Source organism: Peromyscus maniculatus, chromosome 8 (genome assembly GCF_049852395.1).
Source record: "Peromyscus maniculatus bairdii isolate BWxNUB_F1_BW_parent chromosome 8, HU_Pman_BW_mat_3.1, whole genome shotgun sequence".
NCBI lineage: Eukaryota > Metazoa > Chordata > Mammalia > Rodentia > Cricetidae > Peromyscus > Peromyscus maniculatus.
In genome coordinates, this window is record NC_134859.1 from 51,072,103 (window position 1) to 51,089,709 (window position 17,607).

At 44.3% G+C, this 17,607-nt stretch overlaps 1 protein-coding gene across 2 annotated transcripts in view; it reads right to left on the reverse strand.

Moving 5' to 3' along the window:
* Positions 1-17,607, reverse strand: part of Shisa6 (shisa family member 6) — a 305,326-nt gene that overhangs the window by 276,887 nt on the left and 10,832 nt on the right. For both annotated transcript variants that reach the window (XM_076542625.1, XM_006973641.4), the window contains exon 2: positions 6,375-6,535. In XM_076542625.1, the coding sequence (XP_076398740.1) occupies positions 6,375-6,535 (161 nt within the window). The remainder of the gene's footprint in view (positions 1-6,374; positions 6,536-17,607) is intronic.

The window sequence follows — 17,607 nt, forward strand, 5'->3', positions numbered from 1 at the left end:
ATAGTTGCAAAATAAAAAAAGGTAAAAAGTCAACTTGAACATTTGGTGCTCACCAGCCTCGTCTGTTGGTACCAACACACCAGCCAGAACACACTTAGAATAGCATCCCTTTCATGCCCAAACTATCCTCATATGCTATATGTTGGGATTCACATTCACACTGATGTTGCCTCCCACCCAGGTGACCCCTGGGGACCACAGATCAGGAACAGCAGGTTGGGTCAACCAATCTCAACCACCCCAATATCTCTGAGGCTACCAAATCAAGAACAAAACATCCCTGCTCCTCCAGACAACTGATAAAAGGAAGATCCCACCTCTCATCTGGATAAGTGGTAGAGGGTGCTCAGATGTTCCCCAGAGTTCTAGAGCATAGCATATTTTTCTAGCTTCATGCTCAGCCCTAAGCCTGTACCAGATAAGGGACTCTGGGACACCTGGCCCCAAACCTCCACAGGGAGGCTTTCTTGGTAGAGAGTGAGCAGCATGGACAGAGTGTCCTGCCTAACAGCCTCTCTGAACCCTACCACATACACAAAGCTCCCAGCCTGAGTCAGCCCAAAAGGAGAAGGGGATTGTGAAATAAGCTTGGGTCCTAGAAATCAAGACCTCCACTCAGCTAGCACTCTGTGACTAGACTCAGGTCAGCCACAGCAGCCAAGGAGTTCACGGCACTTCACAGAGAGAGCAGAGCGCCCCAAGAAGCGTGCAGACTTAAGGAGCCAATGCTACTCCTTGCACCCCTCCAACTAAAGACCCCGTTATTTTGCACGTAGTTTCTACCAAACAGGCACCAAGCAGGCAGGGGCTTCGTGGTGGTATTTCTAGTCTGAGGAGCACATAGCAGTGATGAGGAGATAAAGGCTTTGCCAATACAGAGTGTGGCTTACATTCTGATAGAGACAGGGGCTGGGAACAATAAATGATCTTAACAGGGCAGGCTCTTTGCAGAGAGTAGAGTCGGCAGTGGAAAGCGAAGAGGAGTCCACACACAGGCCTGTCTGAGCCCTGATGTCACCTCCCAAATGTCTGCTGATGCTGGGAAATTCAGGGCCACGCAAGAGAGAGGGACAATACCTTGAGGTCAGAATATCTAGAACAAGGGCCAGGGAGAAAGTGAAGTCGGTGAAGTGTTTGTCTTTGCAAGCATGGGGAGCTGAGTTCCATCTCAGCACCCACAGAAAACAAACAAACAAAAAGATGGATATGGAGGTAGACAGGCAGATCTGTGAGGCTTGCTAAGCCACACAACCAGCCTAAGCTACCCACTCGGTGAGTTCCAATCTAATAAAATGTGATCTCAATAAAACAAAGCAAACAACAACAACAAAAAATAACATGGGCAGCAGCTGAAAAATGATGATAACCAAAATTGTTCTCTGGCATTCACATGCATGTGCACATCCCCCAAAACATGAACTCACTCACTCACACTCTCTCTCTCTCTCTCTCTCTCTCTCTCTCTCTCTCTCTCTCTCTCTCTCTCTCTCTCACACACACACACACACACACACACACACACACACATGTGACAAGAAGAGTGCAATGGAAGTGGGCATGAGTAGAGAGAAGCAAAAAGGTAGTTGGAGTTCATGTCAAGCTCCCAAGGATGGTGGGACAAGCCACAAAGAGCTATGGCTAAGCATTCCCCTGTCAGCTGGTCAGTCTTTAATCTCAATTGCTGTGACGTCAACCAGCGATTGATACCCTGTGGCTTCCTTAGTTGACCATTCAAGGCTGTGGCCATGACGGTAAGTAGGTGACTGCTCCTTTACAATGCACAGTGTTGGAGACAGCATGAGCATTTACTGCCTCTGGCTGATGCCACACTTGATCTCAGATGTTGGAAAGCAAAGTTCTAGAATGTAACAGGTTGTCTATTGGCAGGAAGGACACCCCACTATCCACAGATAACCCGAGACAAGCTCTTTAGGAGAAGCTCAGGCTAAGTAAACACACTCAGCCTCCACGGCTTCCCTCTATAAAGATCAAGTCTCTAGGGTCCTGACCTCTGAGGATCTGCGACACTGCTGAGTGTGATCTTGGAATGATTCTGTGTGGGTTTTCTGTTAATTCTGGTGCCACTTTCTCACCACAATCCTCCTTCCACATGCACACTGACCTGTCCTCTCTTTCCCGGGTGTTTGAATCCGCCACACCCCGTGGCCATACCCAACATGAGAGAACTTCTCTATAGGCCCCAAACCCTGACCAGCCAGCTCATACCCCAGGGCTTTGTCTGGATCTTGAACTCCACATCCTTCAAAGGATTTCCTCTCTATTTGGTGGTCTCCTGCTAGAACTTGGTTCTCAATTTTGATCACATGAATGGTGTAGGGCATTTTTAAAACTAGTATATCAATGCTTTGGTTCTGCTTCAGAGCAAACAAATCAGAATCTTCACAGTGGGGGCCAGTCACTGTATTCTCATAAACCTTTTATGATCCCAAGGTGTAGCCACAGCTAGGAATTCAAACCAGCTCTCATCAGAGAGTTGCTGCTGGTCCATGGACCACTGATTGAATAGTGGGGCTTCATAGGCAGTTAGATTTGAGTGGCGGGACAAACAGGCATCCCTAATTTTCTAATTCAGTAAATGCCTATTGTGGAGCCCCCTGTGACCTTGGGAAGATTTTTCTTGGAAAAATAAAAGTAAAAGACTCAAAGATTAGAAGCTTCCTTGACATAAAAATATTACAGGATCCATTCTGCTTTACATAAAAGTACTGAGCAGAGTAGAGTACCCAGTGCATAACAAGTACTCAATGGTATTTATGCTACATGGATTATCGTATTTCAGTATCACTGAAGGACCTCCACTCCAGTCCTCAAACCAAATGAGCATGAGCTTTCAAGGTCCCAAACCCTGATCATGCCAGACACAGACTCACAGACTCCACCTGGCCTAGGAATGCCATGTTGCCCTTGGTTCCCTCACGCATTTGATCTGTTTCCCCGGAGCTATGCCCACACTTCCTCAGTTTGTTCGTGACTGATGATGAGTGTTTGCTACAGACGGTGTGAGTGCTCAACCTTGTACCCCAAGGACAACCTGGACTGCAGGAGCTAGTTAGTAGCCACAGTGGCTGACAAGGAAATTCAGAAGGGCAAGATCAGAAACACAATACTGGGAGGTGCCCCATGCAAACCCATGCTTTCCCTTGCTTCTCAAATGGAAATTGCTGAGCTTTTTCATCAACATACAGGGGGGCCTTGTTTTGCAGGTGAGAGCCTGGGGTCCTGAAGGTCCTGCAGGGCTCAGGAATTCCCAGCCAAGCCCAGGCAGCTGATCCCAGGACAGCACGTTGAATGGCAGAGCCACTACATGCTCTGATGCCTGCCTCCTTCATACCCCTCTAGGACCTCAGCCACTTTACTACAATTGGTGGGTGGTTGATCTAATGAGTGGGAATATCACAGTACACTTCCACTTTGAATGTTTGCCCAAAGTTCTGTTTAAAAGGTGGCTCAAATGGCAACATTTGTGGCCAAGGAGAACAGCGATTACGCCCGGTTTGATAGAAGCTACAGAAGATGTAGCTTGTTGTGAAACTGCATGTTGTACATTTCAGCTTTGCCACTGAGAATGCTTCCCAGGCATTCCCGTCTCAAAAATCAAAGTGGAGAGTTGTAATTTGAGAAATGTGAGGAGGGATTTCTTGAAACATAGAATTGAGTCATATAAGCAGTGTCTTTCCTTCTCAACTCACTAGCCAGATAACCATAAGAAATGAGAAAGCTCCCCGACCAGTAAAGGGTATTTAAGGGCAAATCAAGACTGTCCATTGAATCAGTCCGTAAATAAGACAGAACAAAAGGGTGAGAATCAACAGTCAGGGGCACTTTGATGCCTGGGTGGCCAGAAATTCCAGAGTCACAGGCACAATTCTGGGAGAGACTGACTTCAAATGATAAATCTTTAGATAAATAAAAATAATCATAGATGGCAAGAATATTAAAGTTAGGAATGGTGTTCAATGGGCAATTCTCAGAGCCAACTGATTTGCATTAAGAATAACTTTAAACAACCCCCTATTCTCAAACCACGCCCTCCACATTGATTAAGTCATGATATTCAAGAGTGGGTCTTAGGTGTCCTTAATGTTTAAGGCTTCCAACTGGATTCCAACACATAGCCAAGCTGGGGAATTTGGGCACTCAGTACCTTCTCTCACAACAGATTAGGATCCAACCAGACTCTGCACGTTAGCTGCATGTTAGAGTTACCCTGTAGAGAATCTGAATACACTAATGTCAGCCTTGTCTCTAGAAATCTACCTACTTTATGTGCTTGGATCCCAGCATTTTTAATATATCCCTAGGTTTTTCTAACATGCACATAGCCTGGTAGGTGGCCACTGTTCCAGATGCTTCTGCCAAGATTCCCTCTACTGCTTCCAGGTTAAGAATTTAGGGTGTTTAAGGTGAGAATGCATCTGAGGAGGGTTTTGCCCAGCAAATGCACTCATCTTTACATGTAAAACAGGGACTCCTAACTTTGGAGGGGGGCCTATGGATCCCTTTAATCCCTCACAAACTGCTGGCTGAGTATATACCTGTCTGTATTCATATACATACATATTCAGAGAATAGCTTTAGCTTTTATCAGATGTTCAAATGATTTAAGACTAGGACTGGAGAGATGGCTCAGCAGTTAAGAGCACTGGCTTCTCTTGTAGAGGTCCTGAGTTTATTCCCAGCAACCACATGGTGGCTCACAACCATTTATAATAGGATCTGATGCCCTCTTCTGGCATTCAGGTATCCAGGCAGAGCATTCATACATAAAATATAAACAAACAAATTTTTTTAAAAAGATTTAAGACTATTATTTTAAAGGCAAGAACAACTTGATAGATTCAAGAGAATTAAAGCATAAATGGCCTAAATTTGATCTCAGTTACAATTAGGATTTGAGCACACCTGCTGCCTGCTGCCTAGTGGCTATATCTCCTTTTTGTAGGCTTAGTTCAGACCTCTGGATAAAGTGAGAGATGTGAAGATTCCAGATCCAAGTACCAAAGCAGAAACTGTGTGCCTGTGAGTGGGATCAATACTAAACTAGCTGGCAATTCTCACAGGGAGATGATCTTTCCAACATACTGGTAAGGGGACTGTCCATTCAGCTAGTTTACATCCCTGTCCCTAACTGGGGAAGGACAGGATGGCTGGCTTATTTCAATAATGACTTCTATAAACAATCCTGGGGTTCTCTTACTAACCATGTGACCTTGGGAAGTGTTGCTTTGCCTTTATATTCCTCATATAAAGTAAGAGATAAATATTTCCAAGATTGGTACAAACAGTAAATAATATCACACCTATAAAGGCCTCTGAATAACATTTAGATCAATAGCCCGATATATTACTGGTATTTACAGGTTTGCTTTCTTATTCTTACACCCTACTGATCTTGTTCAAGTTACTGAGTTTCCTTGAATTTCACTCACTAACCCATTAGACAAGGGCAGCAAGTCCTGCCCAGTTTCCTTCATAGTGTTATCATGATGATGAAACAAAAAAGTAAAAGGTGCACTCAGCCCTCCACATCTACAGGTTATGCATGTAACTTCAGAACCAACCAGCCACACAATTCAACCCAACAGGATTCAACCAACCATGAATCAAAGCTGTTACCCCAAATTGGGCCTTACTGAACACGTATACACTTTTTCTCATCATTGTTCCCTAAAGCCCATGGCATCGCAAGTCTCATGATGTTGGTATTGTATTAGATATTCTCAGGAATCTGGAGATTATTTAAAGTATACAGGAGTATCTGTGGGGCACTATGCCAACATCAGGCCATTCATATATAAGGGGCTTGAGCATCTGTAGAATTTGGTACGCTCAGTTGTCTAAGACCCAATTCCCCACTTATATAGAAGGACACTTCATCCTATATCCAGAGAACCTATATATCATAGAAAAGGGTCACCCTAAAATGAGGATATCATTCCTGTCCTCAGAAAGTACTCTTTGGGGTTCCAGTAGGTGAGCAGTTTCTGCATTAGAATACAGCCTTTATTCTTACACATCCAGCATCCTGGACAGCACCAAACCTTCCTGCCACATGGGTAAATGGGCAGCCATACTCCACCATGGCTGTGGCAGGCTCTGTCTTACATTAGAGAATTACACCAGCAGCTAGAGAAATCATAGATGGGCTACCAGTCCTCTTCTGTCCCAGACCTGGTCTCCCTCATATCCAACCCTCCCAGGAAGACAGTCCCCAAACTCTTAAAAAGCCTGTCTTGTCTATCAGGACATCCACTAGTGCACAGCGCTCCACAACCTGCCCAGCCAGAGCAGAAACATCACTAGAACCTCGAAGCACAATCAGTAAAACTTCAAGGTGACCACGTCTCACTTACCTGGAGTCTGCTTAGCTGTGCGCACAGGAGTGTAGTGGTTTTTGGAGGTTGATCGGACCGGCGTGTTCTCTTTGGGAGAGGTATCGATGGCCGAGATGGTCTCTCTTTCACAGTGTGCTATGGGGATTGGTCCCTGTTGTCTTAGGATGTCAGCCAGAGCCCTAAACAAGGAGAGTACACAGTGAGCCTCACTGATGGGGTACAAAGAGGCCAGCTTACTGTCATAGGCACTCTGTTTTGAAAACCTGTGGAAGGAGCCGGAGATATGGCTATGAGCACTCAAAAGACAGTTTCACCTGGTGCTGATCTACAGGGGTATAGGAGAGAGGTTGGCGTGACCTTAAAAGGCTATAAGGATAGTATCTTTTCTGTAATTGATTCCCTATCTGTAAACAATAAGCCCTTCCAAAATACTAGTCTTTGTAATACCCATACATGCCACAACAGCATCTCCAGTGTCTCAAAATGACTCTGGCTGCTGGTCCTCCCATGTACAGAAGATTCTAATTAGTGGGCCTAACCTCCCTGTCCCAAAACACATGCCATGTAGCATGTATTAGAAATTGGTGACTCACAGAAGTGCAGCCTGCACTGCACCTCCTGTCTGAGGTGCTAGACAGAAAGCAAGCATTGGGATGCATGGATGGTGTAGGCATGCGGTTTAGAGCAGGAGGCATGTACAAATGGGCAGAGACACAGCGGGACTGCCAGAGCAGAGACTCTGTAACCAGACCTCTGTCTTTATTGAGTCACACCAAGCTTCAGCTCTACCCTCCTGAAAAGTGACAACCACAACACGTGATAGACGTGTCTAAGTGAGCTGTTCCCTTCTGCGGTGCTGGCTGTGACACGGTGAGCCTGCCTTGAAGAGCATCAGTTTGGCAATCTTATCATTTAGGGGCACCTATACAGCAATTTCACATTTTCCAAGTGCTTTCACCTGGCTGACTTTCCATTTTCTCAGCCTGTCAAGAGAGAGCAGACACTTGCCTCCCACACAGTTCACTCTGCTGAACTGGCAGTGAGGACCAAGACAGACAGAAGCCATGTGCGCTATGAAGGAAACCCAGCTAGTTTAGGGGCCAGGACTGGACTGGAGAGCCATCATTCGGGGCCTGGGAAGAAGGAAGGTATTGCCTAGAGTCACAGAAAAGGTCCAACTCCTAGGTCTGCCACTGATCAGCCACAGACCTTCAGCAAAACTGTCTTTGACACAGAAATTTAATATTTTTTTTCCCTATCAGCAAAACACAGGGTTTTACAAAACAAACTTTATACCAAAACACCAGGTTATACAAAAACAAACTTTAAGATCCTTCCTGATTCTAAAACTAAATTCTTTCTTGTATTTTTTTCAATCTCACACCCATGTTTGGTATGTTCATTCCTCCACCCTTTTAATTCTAAAAGACACCTTCTGATCACCTCTCTGTGATTAAAAAGACTGAATTATGATAGATATACAGGTCAAAGGAATATGATAAAAAAATTCAAGCACAAACTCCTACATTTATCATCAATTCTTTTTCAACAAGAAAGGCATATGTTAGGGCTGGAGAGAAGACTCAGTCTTCCAGAGAACCCAGGCTCAGTTCCCAGCACCCAGGTTGAGTGGCTTACAGCTATCTGTAACTCCAGTTCCAAGGGATCCAATGCATTCTTCTAGCCTCCTTGGACACATATATGGTGCACATAAATTCATGCAGGTATACCCTAATTAAAAAAACAGATTTTTAAAAATTAATGAAATGAATTTTTAAAAAATACCAAATGTCACTGAGTAGAGAAAGAACATTTTTTTTAAAAAAAGAAAAGTTGTCCTAGCGCAACCTAGCTTTCCATGCTGGATCTTAATCTCACATTACATACAAATACATACAAATCGATTCAAAACCTAAATGTTAGTCCAAGCACTATAAACTCTTAAAATATAAATGCAAATCACTGTGGTTCCTTAACTTAGTGATGATTTCTGACACGGGACATTGAAAATACAAGCAACACAGCAACATGAGAACAAGTGGAGATATTAAAAACACCGGTGTCTCAGAAGAAACCTTCACAGAAGCTAACATAACCCACAGAATGGGAGAAATACTTGTAAAACATGTCTGACAAGAGGCTGCAGAGATGGCTCAACAGTTAGGAGCACTTGTTGCTTTTGTAGAGGACTCAGGTTCAGTTCCCATCACCCACATGGTGGCTCATGATCATCCATAACCCCCTTGCAAGAGATCCAACTGATACCCTTCCAGTCTCTGCAGACACTGGGCATGCACAAGATTCACACACATACACTTGGGGGAAACACTCATACACATACACAAATCTTAAAAAAAAAAAAAAAAAACCCTACCAAAAGGATCTTAAAAACTTAATAACAAAACATTCCTTGGTTTTTAAATAGATGCAAGATTCAAACAGGCATTTCTCCAAAGTGTCAGCATCAGTAATCCTTAGGGAAACTGCCTGTCCAAGTCACATTGTGGTGTCCATGCAAGCATATGCAGACAGCCATAACCAAACAGGCAGTTAATGCCAAGTGCCAACAAGGATACAACTGTGACTTCTTCACACTCTGATGTTGGAAATAAAAAAGCTCAGCTCCTTTGGTAAGCAGTTTAACAGTTCCTTAAAATGCTAACAACACAGCAAATATGGGGCCCAGCCTACTCCTGGAAGAAATGAAACAGATCTTCATATAACTTGTGTATGAAGAAAGTAAATGGCATTATGAATGACTGCCAAAGGGTAGAAGCAAGCCCAAGGCTCATTGATTGATGAACAGATGAGCAAACTGTACTGTACTCACACAACAGAATATTAATTGGTCATAAAAAGGAAAGGAGTGGTGATAAGACACCATAGCATGGAAGAACCTCGAAACACACCCCCTAAACGAAAGGAGGCATCCCCAAAGCCTAGCTTTAAATAGAGCATCAAGCTGGGTAAGCCCATAGAGAAAAAGAACTGCTATAGGCATGGGCTTTCCTTTGGGGAGGGTAATAATATACAAAGTTTAAATAACGGTGATAGTTGCAGAAGACAGAATGTATACAAAACACAAACTCGTACTTTTGGAAATTTAAGGATGAATGTCCCATTAGATAAATTACATCTCATTAAAGCAAGTTCTGAGGAAACAGCTCACTGATTTGCTTCCCATGGGCTTACAAAGACTCCTTCCTACTTTTCTGATGTCCATGAGGAAGAATGGAGTCATGGGATCAGCACGAGTGACTCTACATCAGTGACTCTAAGTGAAGTGACTTTGTTCCTGCCTTTTTGTCTTGGGACATCTGGCCATATCTGGAGACATTTTGGTTATCATGACAAGCAAGGAAGGAGGTGCTATTGGTATCTGGTGTGTGTAAACCAGGGATATGGCTCAGTATCTTACAGTGGACAGGACAGGACAGGCAGCCCATCATGATAAGTATCAAGTGTCAACAGTGGTGAGTTGGGGGACTTAAAAGGGAAATCTGCTCAGCACTGGGTGAACTAGGTGTTTAGTTACACAAACATCCAGTGGAGACTGAACTCTAGCAGGTTCTGGGGACACAGAGGGTCTACAGACTCTAAAGCGAGTGTCCTTTCTGTTGGAGTCTCCATGGTCCCTCAAGTCTTGGCATTTGCCTGGATGTGACACACAGAAAGGAGTAAGATGGCCTGTCTGGCGCCATACCTTTGTCTACAGAGACAATTTAAGTGGGATTTCCATATAGTTTTGACCTCATTTTTATCTCTCAGGACTGTGGGGCTCTTGAAGTCCATCCCTCAAGAAGACCTGCTTAATGGTCCCCTTCCTAAAAAGCAGCACACATGGTGGATCTGAGAAGGTGAAGTCTGGCTAGTTGTTTGGCAGTGAGTTATAACTCTGGATTACAGCTGAGCTGTAGCCTCTGGTACCTAGGCCATGTGATTACTGGAAACTCCTCCAGAGTGATCATCTGTGGCCCAGTGGGCTGGGCTGAGCTGGAATCTCAGCCAAGTGGGCAAGGTGGTGTCTTAATTAGGGTTTCTAGTGCTGTGAAGAGATACCATGACTACAGCAACTCTTATAAAGAAAACATTTAATTGGCATGGCTCGCTTATAGTTTAAGAGGTTCAATCCATTATCATCATGATGGAGAGCATGGTGGTGTGTAGGCAGATGTGGCAGCTGAAAGTCCTACATCTTGCAGGCAACAGGAAGTTGACTGAGATAGTGGGTGGTATCCTGAGCATAAGAAACCTCAAAGCCCACCCCCACAGTGACACACTTCCTCCAACAAGGCCCTACTCATTCCAACAAAGCCTAATAGTGCCACTCCCTATGAGATTATGGGGGCCAATTACATTCAAACTACCACAGGTGGACTGGCTGGATTATGTGTTTCTCAAAGCCCCTGTGTAGACCTCCTGACCACATACAATATCCATGAGGGAATGATGGTCAGCCATAAGCTCCTGTTCCCTACCTCCCTACTGTGTTCTTAACATTCTCCAGAATCCAGCCTTTCCCACTGCCCATTTCCCCCACTGACGAGATCTGAGCAGTGTGCCCCTGTAAGCTCCCCATCCTGCCCATCCCCTCAGCTCAGTGACCTCCCTCTTTGCTCTGGTTCCTCTACCTTCCATCCCTCACTCTCCAGGGTGTTTGATAAATATTATTCTAATTCTGAAATGTGTGATCCCAGTCTCACCTAATTAATTTGGCTATGCCAGAGGAAATGGGTTAAGGCCTGAGCTACTTTCTAACCAGAGGAAAGAAACCTGGTCACTGAGGCACAACTTAGGAGGCTTTGAAAGAGTGGGCAGCAACTTTCAGGGGCTGGGGGACCAAGCAAATGGGGAAGCAAAATAAGAGAGAAGAAACAGGTCAGTAAAGAGAGAAAACAGGAGTTAGAGCCAGAGGAACATGGAATAAGGAAGGCGAGGAGAAATGGAGTGGGGGGAGAAGAAGAAGAGACTCAGAAGCCAGAAAGGGAGAGAGGAGACCGAGAGAGAATCCAGTAGAAATGGCAGGAGAGAAAATGAGAACCAGAGAGAGGAAGGGAAATCGAGAGAAAGGCATTCGGAGCTGCTTCCTGCTCTCTCCAGCTGGGCCTACTAATTTAGCAAATGCCAGGTGATATCTGGGCATGCAGAAACAATTAGCAAACGAGTGATTTGGGTCAAGACCAGTTTATTTATTTGCTTAAAACCTCGGGTAATGTTGTCAATGGTCTCAAGGAAATGTGGATCAAAAGCTTTTCTAAAAGAGGCAGGAGAGGCAACTAGGGGAGACATGCAGAGAAAAAGAAACACAGAGAGACACAGAGAGCTGGCTGTGGGAAGGAGCAAGGGCAAGGCTCCACCCCACCAGGAAGCTGGTGTCCCACTATAGGTGAGGACAACAAATGCACCTAATTTAGGAAGTTGGGGAACACCTTCACCCCAGCCCTCTTCCCTGTCCATCAGACTTGGCTGCACGATCTAACATATCAAGCCAAGGAATTCTTTTGCCTGAAAAATCCGCTTGCTTGCCGATTTCACTGTTCCCTCTTCTTAGACAGTTTCCTGTAGTACATGCTTCATGGGAGAGGGTCAATTAATTGGGAAACAAACCCAGTTCTGCTCACTCAGGCCAGGAAATGTGGGCCCTCCTCAGTCCCCGGCATAGCACTTAGTCATGATGGTGGAAGTGCCACCTTAACTTTCAATAGCACTTAATCCCTGAGTGTGCGTCCCTGCCTAGCCCCACCCCCCTACCCCCCCCACCACCCCACCCTGTCTTTGCTTTTAGCACTGTGACCTTTACAGCTAACCTACCATGATTTTTACTGAGGATTTAAGACTCAGACTTAGATCAGTACTCAAACAAGATGGAACAGAAAACAGAAATTCAAAGTCCGGCTTCTAACTTGAACCTGGGTGTCTTTTAGTGTGCAGAGACCACCTCTCATATGCATCTCACTTTCCTCTTCAATGATTCTTTCTGCTCTCCCCAGATAGGCCTGTGTCCTACTTCACTTTTGATTTTTGTTGTTGTTGTTTTCTTTTGTTTTTATTTCTGTGATAAACACTATGACCCAAAAGCAACTTTAGGAAGAAAGGATTTATTTGGCTTACATTCCAATCACAGTCCATCATTGAGGAAAGTCATGGCAAGAACCTGGAGGCAGGAACTGAAGCAGAGGCCATGGAAGAATGCTGCTAACTGGCTTGCTCCCCATAGTTTGCTCAGCTTGTTTTCTTATTTAACCCAGGACCACCTGCCCAAATGTGACGCCATCCAAAGTAGGCTGGGCCCTCCCACATCAATCATTAGCCAAGAGAATGCTCTCACAGGTTTGCCTACAAGCCAATCAGATGAAGGCATCTTTTTCAAAAGAGGTTACCTCATCCCAGATGACTCTAGGTCTTGTTAAGTTGATAAAAGCTAACCACGACGGCCTGATGATTTAACAAATGCCAGGTGATATGTGGGCATGCAGAAGCAATTAGTAAAGGACTTGGTCAAGACCAGGTATTACTAGCTTAAATATCTACTATACACACTTATCCATCCATTCATTACACCCACCCATCTATCCATCAGTCCATCCATCCACCCTCCCATCCATGAACCCAACCATTCACCCATGGACCCACCTATCCTTGGTCTTACTCACCTACCTATCCATCTACGACATTCACTCACCCACTCATCTATCTACCCACCTATCTCTTCATCCATTCACTAACATCCACATTCATTAATCCCATTCACCCATCAATCCACCCTTCCTTCCTTCTAGCCTCTTAATCACAGTTTTTCCCTCTTATGTCCCTATCATGGTCTCTGAACAACAGAGCTTTAGAGAGTGTTCAATCTTTAGTTGAAAAATCTAGCTAGACCTCTGATCTCAGCTGCAGCTCAGCCACTCAGGTCTATTTGTCACTGTGACTCATTAACACCAGCAACTTTGAACACCACAGATTTGGGGAGCTAATCTTTTGGTCAAAAGAAAATCCTAAATGGGCACCACTATACCCCATTAGATCCCTGCTCTGTAGGAGGCCAAAGTGAGAACTGAACACTGCTCTGCCCAGCTCTGGTCTCCTGGCCTTCATCGATGCCCAAGTTTGAAAGCAAATGTGGCAAAGGAACACAAAATAAAACTTTAGATTTTTCTGCCTCCGTTTTCATTCATCACGCAGACAGATGGTCAAACTCAGGTCTCATCGAAGCAAGTAGGAACCCATGACCCCTTAGCTCACCTTGTAAGGCTCCGTCTTTGGTCTAGTAATAACCTGTTCACGAGGACCTCAGAAATAACCCACGTGGACTTTCGTAGCAGCCTGAGCCACATAAATGCTTCAGAAGGAAGAAAATGTACTCAGTCCAGTAAGTTGTTCCACACCAAGAACAAGATCAGTTGGATAGTCAGACTCTAGCCACGCCCTTTCTCCTTTGGGGAGGGGATGGGAAGGAACTGATAATAGGTCAAAGGGATAGACTTGTTCACAAAGAAACTATTGCAACTGTTGTTCTTAGTCCCGGGGACTAATGAGAACATTCCCCTTTCTGAAAAAATTTCCAAGACATCCTTGCCTCATTGTGTATCCTAAATATAATTAATTCTTTTCTCTTGCCACTAAGAATTTGGGTTCTTGATGAGAGGGGCCATCAGCCTCCCTTTTGGTCCTCTTTGCAGAGAAAGCGAAGTAAAATGTACCAGTTTAGGGAAGGGAACTGTTTCTTAAAACTACAGGCAGACCATGGACGGTGGTTTTGGTTTTTCCCTATAAATCTCTGAGAGCTGCTTCTTTTGTATTTCCCTAGAAGTGATGTATAGATGCTCTATTCCAGCTAGGTAAAGGATTCTAGTTATCTGAGTTCCAGATAACCGAGTTCTTACTGGCACTGAACTTGAGGACAAGCTGGCATCCTCTTTGACCGCTCCTTTGCCACTCTCCTCTGGACAGTCAGAGTGTTTTTATCCTAAAAATCTGCAGTCAGGACAACTGAAATGAACATATTTTTTAATAACCCCGGACCAAGGAGAATGGCTTAATTTATTTCTCCCTATTCCCAGTTCTCCCACAGTCCACTTGAAAAACACAGCTGCTGGCTTTGTGTGTGCCCAAGACCGCTCTCCTCACACAGAGGCGCAGAATGGATGTGGGGATCTCATTTGTTGGTTAACAATGTCTGTGCATCTGCATTGAGCTCTTCTGCAGGTCTGAGTTGTCCCCAGCACAATTGGAATTCATCACGGCTAGTAAACATCTCTGCAAGGAATGGGCAGCCTGCTTGTTCCGTTTTTTCAAGGAAGCAGGGCCAGTTGCTGCTGCCCGATGTACCTCTGTCCTGAGGCTGTGGATAGGCGACCGGCAAAGAGTCTACAGCATCTCTAAGCCCCATTCATTCCCTAACAACATCATCTCCATGCACTTCCTCCAGACCCCAGGAAACATAATGCAAATTTACTCATGTCTAAGAAATGCAGAAGAATCAAGCCCAAACAGACTTTCCAGCAATTTTTGGGTGATTTGAGAATGAATCAGATTTGAGTGTGTCAAGTGTTGCTACAGGCTAATTGAAAGTGTGTGGGGGGGGGGGGAGGTGGGGGACTGTTACCAAGACGTGTTAGCAGAGCCACACAGCTAAACACACTAAGGGTGAGTTTATGAAAGCTCCTTCATGGAAGGTGTAGATTTATGATAGAGTTGGTCAGTTTTGGTGGGTTTTCATGTTCTCTTTGTTTTGTTTTGCTTTTGTTTTTGCTGTTGGTACAGACCTCAGTCTTTAGGTGAGCAAACACAGCACAGCCTGGTGACCAAATACTGGGATTCTGCACTAGGGGGCCTAAATTGGGATGCTGGCCATTTTGATATACTAGTGGTCATTAGCCAGCTACTTACACTCCCATGGCTCTGTTTTCTCATTTAAAAATTAAACCAAAGTAATAAGGCAAAAAAATAAATAAATAAAGATAATTGTCTACCTCTCAGAGTTATCATGAAGATTAAATTCATTAATATTTGTGAAACATTTATAATAGAGTCTGGTGCCTAGGAAGCACTAAATAAATATTTGACTAAATAAATCTAAAATGGGCTCAGCCCACAGAAACACAACCATAGCCCAGGTGGAAGAGAGAAATGATAGGCACTGACCCAACAAAGCTGTCATAACAAAACTCTCAAATCACATAGTCTAGCCGTGGCCATGGTCATCTTGGAAGGAACTACCCACAGGCCCCATTTCCCACCACATCCTAAAGAAAAGAAGTCCTTGGTACCAGGCCATTGCAGATCATGTTTTGCCTGTCAACACAAGGAAGTAACAAGATAAAGGCCCATAGAGAGGCACAGGATCCACAATAGAAGCAAATCCATGGGTTTCTTTGAGGGCTTGGGTGGACAATCACATCAACCTAAGGAAACATTCTCTATAAAGTAGTCAGTTAATCTCTTATTCTTCTCTCCTTTTTTCCTTCCTTTTTGCTTCTCTCTAGCCATCTTTTCCTTCTTTAAGGATTAATAAGTATAAGTACTATCATCATCTCCATGCTAAAGTAAATCATATTCATGTAAATGTTATTCAGTCAGTCACTCAGTAGTTTTCTTTATGCTGGGTACTGTCCCAGTTTGACCAAATGAGGCTGACACTTCCTGTTCAGCCCTATTGATGGGACCTGCAACCAAGAAAAGTTGCTTCCTTACAACCTGCCAAGAGCCCTTTGGATCTTTAAGCTGTTGGAGTGACTGGGCTCCATGTGTGGTTGGTAGCCCCTAGGTAGACAGCCTCTGCATAGCCAGAGAGACTAGAAGTCAAGTCATATGGGAAGACATATATGCTTATCAATTCAAATGATGGATCCTGAGGAGAGGATGAAGAGGCCTTGACTTCTGGAGGAGATGTTTTGCAGTCTTGTGAACATGAGGAATCAATTTGAGTTCTCCAACATCAACTCAAAATGCATCCTAACAGTAGACCAGACTGTCTGCAGAGTAGATGAATGAATGGACACTTACACCCCAAGAAGAGAGGAGATGATATCCAGAGGGAAGGGACCAAAAAGGCATTATAAGTCCTTTTTTACGAAGAGGATCTACAAAAGGAACATGCTAAAAGCAAAGCATCCTTATGAGGCCATTTTCAGAGGACATCCTTGTCCTTAGACAAGGACTATAAGATAAGAATACAGGAACGTATAAGGAAAAGTGCATTCTATTCCACCCCTAGGGATGCTGCTCTTTAAGTGAACATGTCCCCTGTTGTCCTGACTTTCCAGGCATACTGAGGTCACAATGGGCCAGAGAAGCCCATATCACAACAGTATAGTCACCCATACCCCACACCTCGGCTAATAGACCAGAGGGGCCAAGGGACTCACAGAAGATCATGGAGACAAAAAGTGACAGGAACGGCTTGCTATCTCGACATTCAGAAAATGCTCCAAGGCAAGAAAAGATGGATGACAACTTCCAAAAGTAAGAGGAAAGAGCTTTGTTATCTGTCCCTTGAGAGCCCATAAGCAGATGAAAAGGAGGATGTCAAAATCCTTTTTCTAGGGTGCCTGCTGACTGCTTCTGGTCATTCCTACAGGAGGTGTGATGCTGCCTCCCCCTAAGAGTGCTGTAGGAACAGCAATTTATGCACAGGTTCCTTAGACCACTGAGCAAGACCCTCAATGGGAACAAAAGCAAATCTCAACATCTTCGGTCCCCTAGAAGTAGGGCAAGCTGTCTGAAGTTGGTCTCTGGACCCCTTTCTTCTCAGGGTCAGCTGGCTATCCTGCAGCTATGACATCATAACACTACTTCTCAAAGCAGAAAGAGTCGTGAATTCTAAAAACATAGGGAAATGAAATCAGAAAATAAAGAAGGATAAGGGAGATTAGATATAGTTTCCAGAGAGAAATGTCCAGAAAAACATTTTGGAGGGAGTTTATTGACACTCATTCTATAGAAGTCAGGGTAGGTTAATCCCAATTGTTGAAACAGGAATTACAGAACATAGTCAGGAAAGAACTGCCTGTGTATACACACATACATACCTGGGCACAATGCTGAGGATTCAACCAAAGCTTCATGAATGGCAGGCAAGTATTCTATTCCTAGTCATCTTTTGCCTTTTTATTTAGAAATAGGATCTCACTAAAATGCCCAAAATTACTCTATAGTCCAGGAAGGCCTTGAACTAGTGGCCTTCTTGCTCCAGCTTCCAGGACAGCTGAAAACAGGCCTAAGCTACCAGACTTAGCCAGAAAATGACACT